Below are 18910 nucleotides of genomic sequence, written 5' to 3'. Positions count from 1 at the left end.
AAACGAAGCGGAGCTCGGCCAGCGCTGAGGTGACGTTTTTTATTAAATTAACTCGGTGTTTGCAAAACAAAACAAATAATAACAATAATAATGATAATAATAGTAATGATGATGTGCAGGCGAGGGCATGGTGCCCAGCGGTCCCTCGGCCCCCTGCAGGGCCCCCTGGGTGCCCCCCCAGCGCTGTGGCTCGCTGCTGCCCTAGATGAGCTGCACGGCGCCTGAGGCCACGAGGGGCGCGATGGTCTTGTAGCGGATCAGGTGCTGGGAGCCCTCCTCCAGGTCGATGGTGTACTCTCTGCAGGGCAGACACCTGGTCAGAGGCCTACGGCCACGGAGCATGCAGCAGGCGGTGGCGCCCGCTGGGGTGGCAGGGGTCTGGCCTGGCTGTGCCTACTGGGATGCCCCGAGCCCCTGACCCGCCCCACCTCTGCTCGTCAGTCTCGGGCTCCACCAAGATGTTCTCCTGCCGCTCCAGCACGCGCAGGAACACGAAGGAGTCCAGGTTAGGCTTGGGAACTGCGTGGGAAGCAGGGCGCTGAGGGGCCAGCCCGCCCCTATTGGCCCCTCCGAGCAGTGCTTTCCCCCCACAAGATGCCAGGCAGGCTGGCAGGGGGTTTAGCGGTGTTCCCCTCGCGCACGTCCATGGCACAGGAGAGATGCTGGGGTGGCAGCCCCGTGCCAAGCACGCACCAGCAGGGCGGTGCTCGGACATGAGCATCTCCCCGGAGCCCCGGCCCCTGGGTGTTGGCAACCTCCGAGGTCACCAACACGCGCCCGTACCAGCCTGGAGGAGATCCACCTTCTGCAGGTTGGGCGGCATGTGCTTCAGTGCCACGCTCTTCAGGTAGCTCTCCGTGTTCGCCATGTACCTGCAACGAGTGGCTCATGGGCACCTCCACCCCTGGCACAACCGGCCCAAGGTGCCAGCAGCCAGCACCATGTATCCCTGGGCCCAGCCGTGCCCATGGGGTCAGGAGCAGCAGCCTGGCTGCCCCAACTGGGCAGTGCCCCATGATGCAGTCCCCCTCGGTGTACCTGCTGCAGTGGGCACAGCCTCCTCCCTTCCCACTGCCAGGGGCTCTGCCGTGGCACAGGGCAGTGAGCAGCAGAAGTGATGCTGCCTCCCCAACCCCTCTGGGCCACTGGCTTTGCTCAAAGCCCTGGGCCTAGGCAAGGCTCCCGCTGCCTCACGCCAGAGGGAGGTGGCAAGCCGTCCAGGCTGCGGCCTCTCTGCAGTCTGGTGGGCCCCAGGGGACTCGTGGGTGCCGAGGCTGCTCTAGGAAGAGGTATGGTGCATGCCATGGGGAGGAGGTGTGTGCCAGGCTTGCCTGCCCTTGCTGAACTCACTCCTTGGCAAAGGCAAACTCCTCCGGGGATAGGATGGAAGGATCCCCGTCCGCGCGGGACTTCTCCTTTTCCAGGACATGGGGGAAGAACTTCTCGATCTGCCAGGGGAGGAAGACCGTCAGCTGCCACCGTCAAAGCTCCCCCAGCCCAGAGTCTGGAGCCCGCTGACAGGACCCGTCGCTGCCCAGGCCCGCTCGCAGCAGCACTGAGCCCCCAGCCTCGGGGTGCCTCTCCCCAGCACAGAGCACCGGGAAGGGGGGAGCCCCTGCTCCCTGCCCTCCTGGCGTTACCTTCCCCAGGCGGCAGCGCAGGTAGCTGCTGAGCACGTAGCGGATGCGCTCTATCTCCATGCGGTGGATGCCAACCTTCAGGTCCACGCCCTTGACTCGCTTCAGGTTGGACTCCTGCGGGCACAGCACAAGGCGTAACCGCAGGAAAGGGCAGGCCACGTGGCTCCGGGGTACGAGGCACCATGTCCCTCCCTGCACAGGGACCCGGCACAGGAATCCGAGCGCAGGCCCCAAGTCCAGTGGCACAGGCAGCAGCCAGGAGCGCGGGTGGGCCATTCTCCCTGCCCGCGGGACACTTGCACCCACTCTGCACGAAGGAACCGGGGCCAGCAGTGGTGCGGACCCTGCAAGGCAGCGCCCACAACAGTGGAGCACTGGGCGACTTCCGCAGGCTGCCACCTACCATGTGCTCCAGCTGCTCCATCACGCACTCCACCACCTCCGCTTTGCTCTCCAGCAGCTCCGGGGCAAATTTCTCGTTCAGCCAGGCCTGGCGGGGGGCAGGGGTGAGCGCGGAGCCGGCTCCCGGGTTGGCACCGCTCCCGCCCGGCCCGGAGGTAACCTCGGCGTCCGCCCCCCGCCCCGCCCCGCCGACCTGCTCCAGGCTGCGGATGAGCTGGGCCGGGGTGAGCACCAGCTCCTCGCTGCCGCCGTCCGAGTCGTGCCCGGCGGGATCGGGGGAGTCAGGGCTCTCCGCCATCCCGGCGACCGAACTCCCGCCAACTGCTGCTGACGTCTAGCGTGACGTGAAGGGGGCGGGGCTTGCATCGTGCATATGCATGAGCCCCGCCCCCGGACCCGCGCGCGGCTTCCTCCAGCGCTTAAAAGGGCGTCGCCTCCCGCTGCCGCGCAACCACCGGGCCGGGGTGGGGGAGAGCGGGTATGTGCACATGCACATGCACGCGCACGCAGCTGCACAGGGGCGGAGGCACGGGGCAGGGGCACGGACAGACCGCGATCGGCTGCACGGGTCCGTGGCTCGCTTTAAGGGGCTGCCCTGTGCGCATCCTTGGGTGTGGGGCGGGCCGAGACACCCTCGGCATGGGCCCCGCCGTCCTCTCCAGCATTTCCCAAGGGAGCAAGGGCCGGGGCCGCAGCAGGACCCTCTCCTTTGGGGTGCCCAGTGGAAGGGAAACGTGGAGGAGGGGGTAGTTTTTTGGGGGTAGATATAATCTCTTGTATTACACCTACTGACGAGCGGGAGAGAAGTTTTTTGCAAGCTCTCGGGCACAAACACCCTCCTGGTGGGGCGCTCCACCTCTTCCAGCAGTGCTGCGCGCCACCCAGGCCAGCTCTAACCTGCTCTCAGTGTTTGCACCTTGCTTGGGTCACTTAAAATCTCTAGCCTCTGAACAGGCTTCCAGCAGGGGTGGTGCAGTCGCCGGCTCTGCTGGTCTTTAAGAGGAGGCTGGACAAATACCTTCTTGTGTTGGTTCGAGCCCAATTATGTCCTGCCCATGGCAGGGGACTGGACTTGATGGTCTTATCGGTCCCTTCCAGGCCTTTCTAGGATTCAAAAAAAAAAAAAAGAGCAATTGGATGGGAGATTTTGTTAGCTCCCAGCCCACTCAGGGAGTTGACTGCTATTGCTGCTAGTCTTGTTTCCTCCTCTGCATTCCCCTTTGTGGGGAGGGACTGCACACTAGGATGTGTGTGTAGGGGAGGAACCTCCCCCCTTCATGAATGGCTCCTTTCCAAACTGAAATATTAGCTCTTATGGAGAGCCCCAGCCTGTAAATACTCTGGCTCAGATTTAGGACCCCTTCAGTGCGAGGGCTTCCCCTGTTTTTCATCAGGGTTGTTGCTGATGCACACAAGCACACCCCTCCCTCCCCAGCTCCAACAAAGAGCATAAAACCCAACCCTACTGCATCAGTCATTGTAGCAGAAACAGAGCAAGGTGTGCACTTACACATGGCTTAGAGTTGGTTACCAGCCATCACTTTTTTTTAGAGGAAATCAGTACTTTTATTCAGGCCAGTGCTACCAAACAGGACACAGACACAGTATAAGAAAATTTTACTAATCCATTAATAATTCTGCAAAATTATTGCAACAGGTGCAAAAGGCAAATGCACTTTTACAGTTCAGAGAGACAAAGAAAAAGTCTTCTGTACAATTAAAACAGGAAACAGATCTCAAAGAGGAGGGGGAAAGAAAGAAAGAAGTGGTTGAACAGGAAGCCTGGAATCTCCACTCCAGGATTAGCACCTACAGTATCACTGAAAACTCGACACTCCACCTAGTTGCAGCAGTTGTCTTGTTCTACAAGTCCCACAATGGACAGTGGCTCTCCAACCAGGGGGGCCGTGCTAGTTTAACCCAGCTTAAGTAAAGATCTCGTGTTATACAGGAGAGGGAGACAACAGAAAATATTAGGCCAATTTTGTTTGCTGGGAGTTTTACTCAGAAGATGCCCAAGGTAGCGTAGCAGGTATTGCTGAGGAATGTTAATTCATGGGAAATACAACATACTGCACAGCTCTGCTCTTCAGCAGTTTGCCAGCAGCAGGAGTTAAGAAACCAACTTATACACTATTGAGTAATCCATCAAATCAACATTTTGCTATAAATTATATATAATAAATCCATAGAGAAACAAAACAGTTCATTACATTTTACATATTAACCTTCAGGGGAGGAGTAGGGATGGCTACATGTATTGGTTCAGCATCCATTTTATTGTACTGACACAGTTGAAGGGAACGAGCAAGACTGTCTCTTCCCGCGAGCGTGGAGAACTCCAGTGACAGCAGTAGATTCCCAGGGCACCAGCAAAGCACCCAGTAACAATACCAGCTATTGGGGGTTAGGAAAAACAACTAAATCATTAGAAAAACCTTTCTGCATTAAATTCCCGGTGAGCATCAGCTCAGGAACCTGAGACTGCTCTGTGCCTCGAGTCACTTCCTGCTAGGCAGAGGCACTGTGTGCAGTGAGTGTATTGCAGGCTGCTCTGCCCTGCACTGGAGTGCGGGCCTTGTTTCTGGCACAGACTCCCTGACGTCAGACTTGCAGCCTGATGTGTCGGAAGATTTAACTGGTGGGGAGGGAAACAGCTGCTTCCCACTGGGCTGAACTGCCCAGTTCACTTGCTGAAGAGCAACAGCTTTACTTTGCCCATTCCTTGTCCATGGAAACGAACAAGATGATCCCACTGCTTAAAGCTTGCCACAGGCCACAAAATGGATGCTGACCAGCCAGAAGTTTAGAAGGTTAGTCTTGGTAAGTAGATGGCACCACAGGTCTGGCAGCAGAGAGGAATGATGCTCTAGAGAGGAGGTAGGGGAACGCTCTGATGCGGCAAGTCCACTGCTGAGCCGGGGGCTGGAAAACAAAGAGAATTGGAGCAAGTTAGGAGCCAGCACTGCAGAGAACCACACAAGATGTCTTTGCACAGGCCTAGCATGTAGCCTAGAGATGCCCCCTCTTCCTAGCAGAGCTCTAGTCTCCCACGGTTATGGATTCTCTCTCTAAACTGTGTATGTAACCCAGACCAGCTTCCCGGCCAGCGTAAACAGGCTGTCTGTGACAGTCTGCAGGCTTCAGGTGCAGGGCTTGCACTTGGGAAGGCAGACCCCTGCTTAGGCCCCACTCTGTGTGGAGCTTGCTCCTGGTCTGCCTACAGCTTTGAAAACAAAGTGGTGCTGAACCAAAATATTTGCAATTCATGAAACTATCCAGAAGTTCCCAATGTAAATCTTTTCCCGTATGAGAAGGTTCACAGTTGTTTGAACATGGATAGAGCAGGCTCATGTGTGAGTGCGCTCAAAACCCGCACCATCTCGGAAAAACATTCCACTTTGCAGTAATCGCCATGAAATGAGTCATGACAAAAGGGCTGTGCCAAGTAGATGCAGCTGCAACTGATAAAACACAACCTTGTTCCAATGGCAGCAAGCACAAGCCATGAACTTGATCGAGTTCCTGACTGCTAATAGCCAGAGAAGTCAGATAGGACGTTCTAATCAGAAGTGGAATCAACTGTTACAGTATTTTGATAGTGCAGAACTTGTCAGCAATACATGTTCAGCAGCAAGAGTCTCATGCCTTTCCATCCAGAAAACTCTCGTCCTGGCTGAGTCAGAGAGACGGTACATCTGGATTAGTCATGACCAAGTAATTACCAAGAGGCAGTTCTACAGGCACCTAGCAAAGCCCAGGGGAGGTCTGTGGCATTTCTCCCCTTTGTTGATATGCCAGGCTGTGTACAACCTGATTTTTTTGTTTTTGTTTGCAGTGTTCCTACTAAGGCACAAAGCAGCTTATTTGCTGGCCCATCGTGTGCCCTGCGCCCAAGAAATTTACAAATATGAGGTGCCACGACTTCATTTTAGACTCAAGAGGGAAATGGCAGGTGAATTCAGCCACCTCTGGAGTGGAAGGCAGCTGTAGCCGAGCAGTGGAAGTGAATACTTCATCAGGCTGAAAGCAAAATGGAAACAAAGGGAAGGGAGAACAGAATGACTCAGTCTGGGGTTCTGCCAGAAGCGTAATCCCAGTACCCCGACTCCTATGGAAAGCATTAGAGGATCCTTAATGCACCCCAAGTCTTTAGGCTTCAATTTTAGAAACTGCTTTAAAGATGGAAGCTTCAGCGGAGAAGACCCTAAGCCCCAGGCTGCAGCATTGGCTCAGCACTGATTCAGAAGGAAAAGCAGCAGTGACTAAGCTACCCATGCCACACCTAACAGCAAAGGGATTTTTCTTGAATGTCTTCCACCCATGTACTGACCTAGCTTGACTCTCTTAGCTTGTGAGACTTGCTGGGGATCTCGCACGCTGTGGACTGTATGGGCTCCCCTGTCATCGCATGCCATTAGCACAAGAGTCATTCCAGGGCCCAAGACAGCTGATGAACCAGTAAGTGACTGAGTTCAAACTTAAGCCTAAAGTCCTGAGCTGCTTCACTTACAGGAGGGAAACCTGAGCAGAATCAGAATTCGTGGGTCTATCCAAACTGTGAGATAATGATTTCTGACACAGTACAGCAGAAATCAGATTTAAGATTATACGTTTACATAATTAAAATCTGGATTTCATCAATGTGAAATCTGGCATCATCTGAAATGCATTACCATTCAGGAGCACGCTGCCAAGTATTGATATTTTTACATCTTCCGCTGGGATTTAAAGATTTCATCCACACAGAAGATTTATTTAAAGAGCCTTATGATTACATGCAGCGGTTGGATAAACATTCTGTCTCGGCAGGGGAGGGGAAAGTTTACGTCTTCTGAATGCACAGAAGCCGGTTATAGATTTGACATGTAATGCAAAGTTAATATTTACCTTGGGGTCCATGGTTTTATCTTCCACTGCTCATACCTCTGTCTTCATAAATGGTGATTTCAATCTGCACAGCACGGCTGTTAAGAAAACGTGCTACAGGAAAAGGAAGACAACTGACAAATGACAAAAACCTAGCTAGCAGAGCCTTTGATCACATCAGCTGTTAGATGAGAAGTGTTGCTAAATTTCTAAACATCCCACATGATTTCTGGTTTTGCATCCTGACTTGCCTTTTAATGAGCGTTCACTTAGCCTCAGTGTATCATATTGCTCTGAGGCTGCCAACATTCACACGGGTTGTTTGTACATTAAGCCAAATTTTACTGTAGCCTTTTCCCCTGCTCAGTTACCTTTTACATTTCTATTCACCAAAGTCTAGTCACTTCTTTCTAGTAACTTCTAGGAAACAGTATGAGGGTACTGGAACTACATAACTGCCAGCTGTAAGCTATTTGGGCAAATATTCAGATGAATCCAAACAACTGCAATTCATTAGGATGACAGCTCACCACACACTACGCGCCTATGCATTTCAAAAGGGCTTCAACTTCAGAATTCTCAACAGATGAAACGTATTACTTCTGCTTCCCCAATTACAGTTACGAGATGCCTCCGCAACCACCAAGAACGATGCTAGCTGGAATGCCAAATCACCTGTAGCGGGCTCCGAACTCCAGAGCACAGCTCGTAGGGAGCTCATGTTGTAACTGAGAACAAAACCCAGGAGAACTACCTCACCACTCAGGCAGGTTCTGGTGGGGGTGCAGAAATAACGGCAACAATTCTGAGTCAGCCAAGACCGACATTTTCTATGTAAATTAGTTCTACAAGTTCTCACAGTTGTTCAGATAAGAGGAATTCTACCAGCCAGTCTTCCAAACAGGGTTTAAAACCACAAGACGGGTATAAAGATACTCGGCTTATGAAAAGCATCATTGTAAAAGACGGCCAAGCAGCATTTGTCACATGCTCTATTTCCGCATGACCTTCTAAACGGGCAGAAATTTTATCTGACTAAATTCAGAGCAAAGACTGCTTTGTAGGTTACAGACTAGATATTTTGAAGCACGAGCCACAACCTTCATCTGATCAGGGGTGAATTAATTCCTACGCATGTGCCATGGTGAGAGAAGATGTCCGTCTCTGTCCCTCAGGCCAATTTCAAAAAGAGTCTAAGACCTCAAGGTGGATACAACTCTGAGTCCTCTCTCAATGGGATCCGTCAGGAGAAGGCCCTGGGGAGCGTAGATCTTCTCATTCTGTTCCTGAATGTACTTGGCAATTTTCTTCAGAACCTGGGGGCAGAACACACAGATGTCAGCTTCTTCAAGTCTGCTCTCACATCAACCTCCCACACAAAGTCCGTTTCCGTCCCATCTCTGCAAATACAACGAGGAAGGGGCTATAATGACTCTACTCGACTTTGTCATGGATGGGGCGGTAGTACTTGGAGCGCCCGCTGTAATGAGCCCAGTAAGCTGCACATGACTAAAGCACACCTTCCAGAAGGCACCTGCATTGCGCTTACCAAGCTAAGACTGAGTCTTTCACTGATGACATGTTAATATAGATTTTTACAGAATATAACTGATAGCAGGGTTTCTGATGCTGTGAAGCCTTATCTTCAATCCTGTGCTGGAAATGTAGATGATATATGTACACATAAGTATCTTGGTTTTAAGTGAACAGACTACATGTGTTCTGTGACTAGGGATCCAATACAGCCCCTGCACTGGCCTTGACTGAGTGACTTTTTGTACTAGAATTAGTGGAATGAAGCTTCCCAGGTCTTGCCCACACTGAACACTATTCTTTCAGACTAGTAAGAACCCCTCCCAACTTCTCAGCTCAGGAAGCTTTTTCTATCCAAAGTCTTTGGTTTCTTATCTCTGAATTGGGCACATCTCCACTTTCTTCAAAGAATAAATGGAAGCAAGCAAGCCAGACAGATATCCAGCTCAGATCCCATTTGCATCTCCACCAAGCCCCCAGGAAGGGAAACTGGAGATGCCCTCTCCCTCACCGCAGTCCATTACGAGTCTCACAAAATGACTGCATGACTGATTCCCCATAAAGAATTCCTGCAAATCACCCAGCCTGTGCAAGGGACACCATAGGCCAGGTCTGTTTAATCAAACATAAGTTTTCATGAGTGAACTGTCAGGTGAGAGTTTCAGTGTGACACTGTGTATTTAGATAAAAAGTGAATAAAATGGAAAAATGATCACAACATGAAATCCGCCATTTATGTGGAGAGAGTCAAACAGAATCTATTTCATACGTAACACAGTTGAGCAAGAGGGGAGCAGATCTGACACACAAGGAATTTCAGGAAGTTGGTCTGGCATGAGAGTTTATTTCAACTTTGTACTAGAGACTTCACTGTGCTACTCATCACTGTAAATGAAGTAAGTCTTCGATTAATGTAGTGTTGAGTGTTGTCTTTCAGGTCATAAAGCAAATCAAACTGGCTTACCTTTTCATAATGTGTCTCCATGCACAAGAAGATAGTGTAGGCAGTCAGGCAGGCCAGACAACCTTCGAGATAAGATTGGCCCCCAAGTTTCTCGGCTTCTGCATATAGGTTATTCAGAGTTCGCACAGTCTCTTCAAACTGCTGCCGATCGATCTGCAGAAAAGTCCAAGTTCAGCAAGCATGCTCAGCAAGTGAGCTCCACTGACCTCCTGTACAGACATCCACCTGACTTGTACCTTTTACAGCTGTAACCTACACTGCCACCAAGAGACCATTTGCTTCAAACAGGCACTGTGGAGAGAGCCACAGCTCCGTTTAATATAAAACAGCCTCCAAAAACGGCAGCTCTTGTTCAATTTTCAGCTAAGCAATTACATCAAGAATGAATTCTACCACAACTGAAATGCTGTGCCTGCAAGCGAGCACAGATAAGAATTGGGGTCTGATGTAAAAAGAACAGATCGGAGGGAAACAGATTCGGGATTTAAACCACTATTCAATGAAAGAGCATGTAGGCAAATCTTCTCTATCTGAATAAGGCCTCAAGTATGGGGGATTGTTGCTCCAGTGCCAATCAAGCTTGTGAGTGATATAAACAAAGATGTATCAAATTTGATGTGAAAAAGAAGGCAAACGTAGCCTAAGTAATATTTGCCAACAACAAGAAACGCACAAAATATTTGACCAGGAGGAGTTACTCCACTAGTTGAAGGAAGTGTTGCAAATAACAACAAAAACCCGCACATTGATAGAAAATATAAGAGGGTGTTTGTGATGCTGCTGAAGCGTAGGCTCAACAGAACGGCCTTGTTAGAGGATGGGTTTCTATACAACAATACGTGCCTTATTTCTCAGTGCCCCGGCTGCCCTTTCTGTTGTGACAAGGGCACAGATCAGAGAGAGAATCAAAACAGAAGGGTTTCATAATTGCTGGAAGTTAGACTTGTAGGCACATTTGTATGTCTACATTTCTACATCACATTCAAAGTTCGGTATTTTCTAATTACTGTTTGCACAGGCAAGAAGCAAGAGTGTGGAGGGCATTTCTACTTCCCTACCCACAGGAACCTACCCTTTATTTAACTACAAAATGTCCCTTTCAGCTAAAATCCCAAAGATCAGTTTAGGTCAATTTGAAGACAACTAATCATTTTGCAGACTTTTGTCCCCCAGGAAAGCAATGCTACCCAACAGGTAGGGGGAACAAGACTACTCGCCTTGCTCACTCAAAACAACAGCGTCAAGTAAACACAGGAGGACAACCATCTGCTCTGGGCCATTTAGACGGGGACTATTTCATCTCACCGCTGTCAGACAGACCGAGCCTCCCAAGCCACTTGCATCAAAGAAGCGCGGCGTGGCCTTGCACGCTCCGACACACCTGTGTCCCCAGACGCTGTAGGTGCCCGGGGTGCAGGACACAGCCCTTAGCTCGTACCGCAGGAGCTTTAACACCCGGGCTCTCGGCTGGCATTCGTGCCACCCCGGCGTGAGCACAGAAACGCTGAGAGCGGGGACCTTGGGGGCGACTGGAGCCGGAGGCCAAGGGTCGATCTGGTGGCTTTCGTCATGCTTTGTAACAGGGGCACTCCCACACGGCGTGGCTTTAATTATATATGTCTTTAATAAGCAAGTGCTTGGCACGAACCACTCATTCGTGAAACACGCTGTTTTCCAGGAGGAGCGAGCAGGAAGCGACAGGCAACTTGGCGGCGTCCTCCGACCCGCGACACGCACACCACTACCATTACTGCATATGACCAACTTGGCAATTACTTTACATGACCCAAACGTGCCGGGGGGGCTTAAGGCGGTCCCATTTTAAGCCGCCATAACAGCTTTTACACCCGCCATAACAGCTCCCGGGTGACAGCCCCCGGCCCGGCCTTACCCGCGTCTCCAGCTCGGCCGGGAACTTGGTCTGGAACTGGCAGCGGGTGCCGCTGCTGTAGTCGCGCTGCACGAACACCTTCCCTGACACGGGCGCCGGCTGCGGCCTCATGGCGCGGGCTTACGGGCACGGGGACGGACCGTCCCCCTAACGGCTGTCGCAAACGCGCCGTCACCCACCCGGAGGGAGGCGTCATCAGAGCCGCGCTGTGCGCATGCGTCAGTGGGGTGGGGTGGGGTGGGGCGGGGCGGCGGTGCGGGGCGGGGCTTTGAGCCCGTCCCCTCGAGTGCCCAGTTGTGGTTGCAGCATCTGCAACCCCCACGAGCCCCTCTCAGGGGCTCTCAGCTTTGCTTTCTCAGGACCTCCAGATAAATGGTTCGGTTTGGATAGCCCGGTTCTGGCTCGCTCGCTTACCATGAGCGGCCTACAGAAAAAGACTTGTTTTGCATATTTTTCAGGGTACGGTACTTTTCCCCCCCAGCAAATTACAATCATTTTTTGAGCTTTTGATACAATTGTTTGGTATTTAAGATCTGGCCACGCTAGGCTGGGCAGTGCAGCTGCAAGAGTGGGCCCGTGCATGGCGGCCCCCTCACGGCCTGCTTCTGTTGCGTGCAATGTGGCGTGGCGCAGGGTAGCAGGAGCGCGGTGACCCCCCTTGGCACAGCACAAGGGACACGGGGGTGCGGGCCCCCCCAGCAGCTGCTCCGCTGCCTCTGTCAAGCTGTGGGCAAACTGCCCGGCATCCCGGCTTGAGGCACACGGTGCTCCTGTTGCACATGTGTGTTCTGCGCTGTTGCAGCAGGGGATGAGCAAGCACAGCTTGCAGTGCCTTCGCCTCCCCCGGCTCTGCCGCTGTCCGCATACGCTGCCTTGGGGCACCATGCTGCATCCCGGTGTCCTCAACGCTGTCCCACTTAATCCTGTGCCCAGAGAAGTGGGGGTTGCATGTGTTAGTAACGCACTGGCACCCTGACCCCAGGAAGGAGACATCCTGCTGGGGCTGCAGGAGTGTGGTGCTGAGCTATGGGCAGCACCTTACTCTGCTGGGGCTGCGTCCAGGTGCGCACGGATGTTTGGTTCCCTGGGGACGAGGAGCAGCAGCACACCTCGTACCACTGCCTTGTCCCCAGGGAACGCCCGTGCCATGGATACAATGGCACACCGCAGGTTGCCCTGGGGAGGGGAGGGGAGGCCGGGGCCAGCAGCTATGCTGACCCCAGCAGCCTTCCCTAGGGGCCAGGGAGCCTGGCCAGCAGCCAGAGCATGGCTACCGAGGGCAGGCTCCAGTTTTGGGCAGTGCATGCTGCCCCCACATGCGCTACCCCACATTTTTCCACATTGGGATCTTGACCCTGAGATCTTGCAGGGTCACACCTCCCCCTGCTCCTCCCTTCCTCCCCCACTGCAAAGTAGCAGCGCAGGGAACACCTGAATGTGTGGTGCGTGGCACTGCAGGCAGGTCTGTGACCACGTACCACACCGCTGTGATCGTCTAGACGTGGCCTGGGAGTCCAAGTATCAGGCTCGACAGAGGCATTTCATGGCTCTGCTGTCCCCAGCCTTCCCCTCGTTTAAATTACCGTGGGACATTTCATCACTCCCCATCTCTGTTGGCCATAATTTCTTGAGTGACTGGCCCTTTCAGGGGCACTCTGCACCACTCAGGTCAGGCAGGTGCTTCCCATCCCCAAGGTGGTTTTTTTTGCTGGTGTTTTGGGACATATTTCAGTATGGGGACATTGGTATCTAGTGCCCCCACCACCTCATAGGGACTGAGAGATGCACTGCAGGCTCCATGGGTTCCTGTTGCCAAGAGGAAAACTGTTCTGTTTAGTAGGAAGTCTCCACGTTTACCCAGTGAACTGAGGAGACTGCTGACATGAGCAGGTAATCCAGAACATGCACGGCTGTGACAAACACAAATACACCAATGTTTATTTCTTCATTGATTTATTTGCATGGCGTCTTTTTATCAAACACCTCCCAAGGGAAACAGTCCCTCCCTGGGCTCTGTGGAGAGCTGAGAGAAAAGGGTTTGGTGAAAAGGACTAGCAGGGTTTGGAGATTCAAAGACCATGAGTATCCAGAGAAGCAGAGTTGTTATGGGCTAAATGCTAAATCGCACCCCGCCCAAACACAGATGTGCGGGCAGCTTTCTGCCTGCTAGAACACATCAAACCCTCCTGCTCCATGGCTACTGCAAACCTCTGATTCTCTGGGGTTCGGGTGATACCAGCCCAGGGGACTGGTGATCCCACTGGGCTTTTGTGCACCTTCATGTGATAATTGGCCTCTGGCCTCTGCTGCAGGCAGGCTTTTGGACTCATGGGCTTCCTGGCTCTGACCCATTTTGCAATGACTGTGTTCCTGTGCAGGAAGCTTTCCACTTCCAGGACCTTCTCCCAAGGATGCTTCCCCTCCCGCACTCTGTCCACATCCCCCAGCGGAAAGCAGGACTTGCCTCTTTGCAGGGGGGGGGGAAAAGGCTCTGCCAGCGCAGCACGGGATTCTGAACCGCATCCTTGACACTCCCAGATACCTTTGCATGACAGATCTTTGCTGCTTTCTCCAAGAGTTCACCCTGCTTAGCAACTCCACAGTTTGCAGCTTGCCATGTGACTTGCCATATGGATTCAATAAGGGTGTTTTCAGGGTCTTTGACTACGTTATCTTGTGGAGCGCATAGAAAGATGTGTCAAACACAGTTAAGTGGAAACAGATGGAGCCTCTTGGAAACGAATCCTTATCAGGTACCTGCCCAGCGCTGTCTGGGCAACTCCTGCCATGTGGGAATCATTAGAAGCCCAAAGGTGGCTGCATCCAGTGATGAACCCACAGCTTTGACATCTCCCAGAGTGCTGCTGGCTCCCTGCTTGCTCTGAAGGGCTGAGCCTCTGCAGCTGGTGTCACAGGGGGTTTTGCCATGTTAACTCCAGTGGGAGCAGGATTAGGGGATAAGTCTCTTTGTCAGGGTTAAGAAGCAGAAAATGCGCCTCTCTAATTATCAGGAACTGCCAGGCAGTAGGACAGCATGAAACTGCTACAGAGCCTCCCCCCCAGGCTTGTGAAAATATTCCCTTTCCAGGCTGTTACTGCCCTGAGTGTGAATTTCATTGTGTTTTCTTAGGAACCAGAGCCGGTGGGAACAGATTGGCATTTGCTCTAACATTATTCCTCGTTTATTTTGCTGATAAACATACGATCATTTCCAGGCCCATTAACCTTTGGCCTTGGGAATCCTGCTTTTGCTTGACACAAGCTGGGTCAAAGGTTCTTTAGTTTAAGAAAACCTTGAAAACTATTGTTACGAGAACTGGGCAGGCACCAAAGAACGTGATTGCATCCTGGCGGATTTTAGGCTAGAATCGTGCATTCCCCGTGTTCCCAGAAAAGTCCATTGCAGGCCTATTGCTGAAGCTAGTTGAATCACAAAGGCGTGGTGCAGAATCAAAACTGGTCTGGGGCAGAATAGTTTTGGAAGCTTAGACAGTCTGGTCATGAGAGAGAAGGAAGATGTGTGTGTAAGTGGACCAGTCCTGCAGTTCACACATTGAGTACCCAAGGCAGTCCTTGCAGCAGGCTACTGTTTGCTCCCATGACACATTAACTGATAACCGTGCAGCAGGGATGCATTGTTCAAGCTGTGATCATTGTCTGTGGCAGCTGGATCCTACCCTGTTCCCGAGTGCCCATTTCTAACACTACACTTGGTGGTAAGGCTGCATTTCTGCCCATCACAATTCTGGGATGAGTTTTGTCCATTGTAACTCCTGTGAGATTGTGTTAGCTAGGACGTTAGCCCAGGTCAGAAGAATTAATCTGTCTTCTACAGCCTCACTAGCGTGCTTGGGGTCTTGCCCATTAGAAAAGACCCCTCCTCTAGGTTAGACTTTGCACAGGAAGGAACAACAGAGCAAGGCAAGGGAGTGGGGGATGCAGCCATGGCTTTTCGTGAGATGTGCTACCTTTGCTTGTTTTCCAAGGGTTAAAACTCAGCTTCTCTGGGTGGCCAGGAGGTGGCAATCTTCCCCTCCGAGTCAGCCCTATGCCAGTGCCCCGCTCTGTTTTAGGGGCAGACTGCTGCTGGCTGCGCAGCCTTGGAGGGAGACACAACACCACCAATGCCCACTCATGGTCATGGCAGATCCATCAGGCTCCAGACCTCAGGCATGCTCGCCCCCATAGCCAGGCCAGATTCCATGGCACGGGATGCTCCTTTGCTCCCTGGCTGAATCGCTGTGCCCAGGGGCTGTCTGCTATTCAGCACCTTTGTCTTATAGCCCACCTTGCAGGGCAGAGGAGGAGGAGGACTGATTCTCGTAACATGTACAAGTGCCCTAAGATATGGGGGTCTCCGAGTCGGAAGGTTTCATTGCTGCCTTTCCTCTCCTGAACCAGCAGCCACAGTTGCAAAGAAAACAAACCTTCCTTTTGAAGCCACGAGGTGGGAAATCCTGGAGGTGTCAAGGAGGGCCATCGCCCAGCTTCCTACAGAGCCCCTGCAGGGCCCCCTGGCCCGGGGCCGCACACGGATGTGGAGCTGAAGGGAGCACATCACGTTCCGGCTGGGGTTGAAAGAGCACGGTGCCTTTTCCACAACCTCCGGGAGCTCAGCGTGGCTGTGTTGTGGGGAACAGGAAATTAGATTTGCACAGAGATAGTTGAGCTTGGGAGTTGTTTAGACAGTGGGAAAATCCACATGCTGCTGCTCAATGGGGTCTGGATTTAATGACGTTTTTCAGAAACAGTCTAGCTAAACAGAATGGGACAGCGAGGGGGAGGGAGCCTTCCTGGCTCTGTTCAGTGTAACAAGTATTAATGCGGCTGCCATCCAGGCATTGCAAGAGGATGGCACCTTCCAGCGCCTGACCCGGGCCATGGGAGGGCAAAGACTGGGAAACGAGAGTGCTTTGGCCCAGCAGTGGCACACGGACCACGCAGAGCCCAGGCCAGGGCAGAGTCAGCAGCATGTGTTTCCTTCTCTTGCACAGGGGGGAGAATTGGACTGATGGTCCCTGGGGTCACAGCTTCTTCCTCCCGAGAGGCTGGGAAGACCCAGAGTTGGGAAGACAGCTGAGCGGGCCCCTGCCTGCATTCAGCATTTGTAGCCTCCGTCACGTTTGCCAGGGCCACACTGACCTTTTGCTGTTGCTTTTCCTGTGGTTCTTTTTCTCCCGGTGCAAGCAGAGGGTGTCCAACAGCACCACTCTACCTGCAAAGCAGCTCCTCATTGTTTGTTGAGGAAACTACTTGAAGCCACCATTAAGTGCAAGATGTGGTGTGTTTGCTGTCATCCTGTTCCCCCAGCATCACTCAAGAGAGCACCGGTCTGTTCCCTTGTATCAGAGGGGTGATTCAGACTGCTGGGTGGTCTGAGTTACCCAGAAACCTCACATCTGCAGCCGCGGTCTGTGCAAAGTGTCTTTCCTGGCATCAAGACTCCCTTTTAAAAATGAACAGGATTTGAGCCAGAGCAAGCAAGGCAGCGCTGTCCTGGGGAGTCACCGTCTGTGCCCTGGGCTGTTGGGCAAGCTGGCTCTGGCTCTGGGCTTCTGTGGAAAGTGCAGTTTATTTCAGCAACTCAGGACATTAAATTCATGTTTCACTGGCTTCTGTTTGGAGCCAGGCTGAAGAGCTGAGACCCAAGAAGTCCTGTCCACGTGCCCACCAACCTGGCCCTGCGGGAAGCACAGTGCTGGGCTGCCCAACCATACCCATGACAGGCTGCTCCTCACACCGCTACACCAAGGTGAAGGTAGTGTAGCTGACACTCCTGGCACAGGGCTGACCTGGGGTAGTGCCAAGTTTCCAGGCCAAGCAAAGCCAGTCTTTGGGCTTTTCAGTCCCACGCAGTTCAGGGCTGTCTAGCAGATACAGCCTGGAGGGAGATTTCTCGCCCCAAAGAGTTGGCAGTCTGAATGATGGCAGGTAGAAATGCAGAAGGGAGACTGGCTCAAAGCCAAGCTTCTGCATCACGCCAGGCCTCTGATCCAGGACCCATCTCTTACCTGCGTCTAGGCATACCTCCAGCTGGGACAAGAGCAACTTCATGCCTCATGCAGAATAGTACTTGACCTCTGCGAAAGCCCCTGGCACTGGGGAAACACCTGCCCTGGGGCTGGCGTCTCCCTAGTCAATATGTGCCAGGTCTGGTTCCCCAGCAGAGTTTGGGGAAGAACAGCTCCCTACAGAAGTTCTCCGGGGTGAGACCCCATGGGCTGCATGTAAAGCAAGAGGCCAGGCTAGATGAGCAATGTGGTCGTCCTTGGCCTTGAACCATATGAATCTGTGAGCTTGTGTGGACTCATCGGCATCGCAGAGGACAGAGGCAGCTTACCGCCTGTCTCCCTCCTTGTCTGTCTGTGCTGGGGATCCGCTGCCTCTCTGGGAAGTGCCTGGTGCAGAAGCAGGGAGAGAGGGCAATGACAGTACCCTGGGCCCAGCCAAGATAAGAGCCCCATTGTGCTGCACACAGCCTGAGATGGCCCCTCTCCAAAGGTGCCGAAGCCTGCGTGGGCGAGGCCGACACGCAGGTGAGGGAGGACTTGATTTTAGTGCTCGTTACAGTTCATTGCTGCCCAAACCCATTTGGAACGGCTTGGCACCTCCCGTTGCCGTGGCAACCAAATTGCACGCTTGGATGTATTAAAAGTCGCCCAGCAAAGGAAACGGCAGAGGACTTCTGGAGCGGCCCGTGCACAGCCCTGGGAGCACGTGTGCGGAGAGGGGAGAGATCCAGGGGCTGCTCAGCCCGAGCGACCTGGCCTGAATGGCTTTGGCTCCATTAAAAGGTGCACTTGCCTGGCTCATATGCAGAGGTTTGAATCCATGGCCCATAGAGCTGGCAAGTGGCTGCTCTTCTGTCATCTGCTCTTGGTGTCACTTTCTTGAACGTGCTTCCTGGGTTTGTTTTTCCAGACACTTTTCCATTCTTGCCGAGAAAAGGATTATGAAATGGTACAGCAGAGTAATAAACCATTATTATTTATTAAATGGGAAGGCCCTGGAAGAATGGCAGGAGAATTCAATCCAGATGTTATCTATTCCAAGGGCATTTGAAATGCCAGATGTTGGCAGTAAAACGTGGTCTCTATTTTGTGGCGTTGGAGACGACAAAGGCTTGTGTCCAGGGGACCCGGTCCAGCTTAGGAGGGTGTATGCTTTGGAGGGTCTGTTGAGGAGCAGCAATGGTCTCGGACTGCTGGACTCAGCGTCTTGTCTCTGCTGAATGTGCTGCTCCACGTTTTTTTGGCTGAAGGTGAGACCGCGAACGCATTGACTCGGCATCATGCTTTGCTTTATGAAGGTCATAAACTGACAGCTTGTAGACTCGGGTGGACATGCTCATCCTCGCCACCCAAGAGTATGAGAGCCATGGTCACTGTGCACAGATCAGGAAAAAGAAAGGGGTTCTCCTCTCCCCCCTGCCCATCTGCCTCAGAGCACGTTTCTCTTGGGGAGGCTGCAAGCGTGTGTGCTCTGGAGGGATTCTGGGCTAGCAAGAGTGCAAGGTGTGTTGTTGCTAGCTCAGAGGAGGAGGAGCACCCATGGCATTGGGCTCAGTTGGCCTTTTCTCCTCTACTCCCACCCCAGGGCCTCACCACTGCT

General features: G+C 52.7%; 2 protein-coding genes across 5 annotated transcripts; both read right to left on the bottom strand.

Annotated features, from left to right (window-relative positions):
- Positions 1-32: 32 nt before the first annotated feature.
- GINS4 (GINS complex subunit 4) lies at positions 33-2371 on the bottom strand. Its single transcript, XM_006023030.3, has 7 exons — positions 2236-2371; positions 2044-2130; positions 1641-1754; positions 1351-1448; positions 784-872; positions 429-519; positions 33-298 (listed from the first exon to the last, which is right to left on the bottom strand). Exons 1-7 carry the CDS (start codon positions 2338-2340, stop codon positions 202-204), a joined length of 681 nt encoding a protein of 226 aa, XP_006023092.1. The 5' UTR covers positions 2341-2371; the 3' UTR covers positions 33-201.
- A 1273-nt stretch (positions 2372-3644) lies between these two features.
- GOLGA7 (golgin A7) lies at positions 3645-11442 on the bottom strand. 4 transcript variants are annotated; one of them, XR_003093926.1, is made up of 6 exons: positions 11300-11442; positions 9409-9561; positions 8126-8227; positions 6933-7001; positions 6012-6065; positions 3645-4967 (listed from the first exon to the last, which is right to left on the bottom strand). XR_003093926.1 is itself a non-coding variant. In XM_025203445.1 (5 exons), exons 1-4 carry the CDS (start codon positions 11408-11410, stop codon positions 6963-6965), a joined length of 405 nt encoding a protein of 134 aa, XP_025059230.1. In that variant the 5' UTR covers positions 11411-11442; the 3' UTR covers positions 3645-4967; positions 6933-6962. The 4 variants fall into 4 exon arrangements, 2 of the variants coding, with proteins under 2 accessions (XP_025059230.1, XP_006023091.1); XR_003093925.1 differs by having other exon boundaries at positions 6933-6996; XM_025203445.1 differs by lacking the exon at positions 6012-6065.
- Between the last annotated feature and the right edge of the window lie 7468 nt (positions 11443-18910).

Source organism: Alligator sinensis, unplaced genomic scaffold, assembly GCF_000455745.1.
Source record: "Alligator sinensis unplaced genomic scaffold, ASM45574v1 scaffold98_1, whole genome shotgun sequence".
In the NCBI taxonomy this organism is placed as follows: Eukaryota; Metazoa; Chordata; order Crocodylia; family Alligatoridae; genus Alligator; species Alligator sinensis.
This window is presented reverse-complemented; position numbering and strand designations above follow the sequence as displayed.

What these genes read in the sequence shown, in the direction of transcription:
- GINS4 (XM_006023030.3), bottom strand. Translation starts at nt 2,340, where the DNA reads ATGGCGGAGAGCCCTGACTCCCCCGATCCCGCCGGGCACGACTCGGAC. An exon ending in TGCGCTGCCGCCTGGGGAAG is followed by an intron (nt 1,449 to 1,640) that starts GTAACGCCAGGA and finishes CTCCCCTGGCAG; the next exon opens with ATCGAGAAGTTCTTCCCCCA. An exon ending in CCCGAGACTGACGAGCAGAG is followed by an intron (nt 299 to 428) that starts GTGGGGCGGGTC and finishes TCTGCCCTGCAG; the next exon opens with AGAGTACACCATCGACCTGG.
- GOLGA7 (XM_006023029.2), bottom strand. Translation starts at nt 11,410, where the DNA reads ATGAGGCCGCAGCCGGCGCCCGTGTCAGGGAAGGTGTTCGTGCAGCGC. An exon ending in CGGCCGAGCTGGAGACGCGG is followed by an intron (nt 9,562 to 11,299) that starts GTAAGGCCGGGC and finishes ACTTTTCTGCAG; the next exon opens with ATCGATCGGCAGCAGTTTGA. An exon ending in TTGAGAGAGGACTCAGAGTT is followed by an intron (nt 6,997 to 8,125) that starts GTATCCACCTTG and finishes CGTGCTGTGCAG; the next exon opens with ATTGAAATCACCATTTATGA.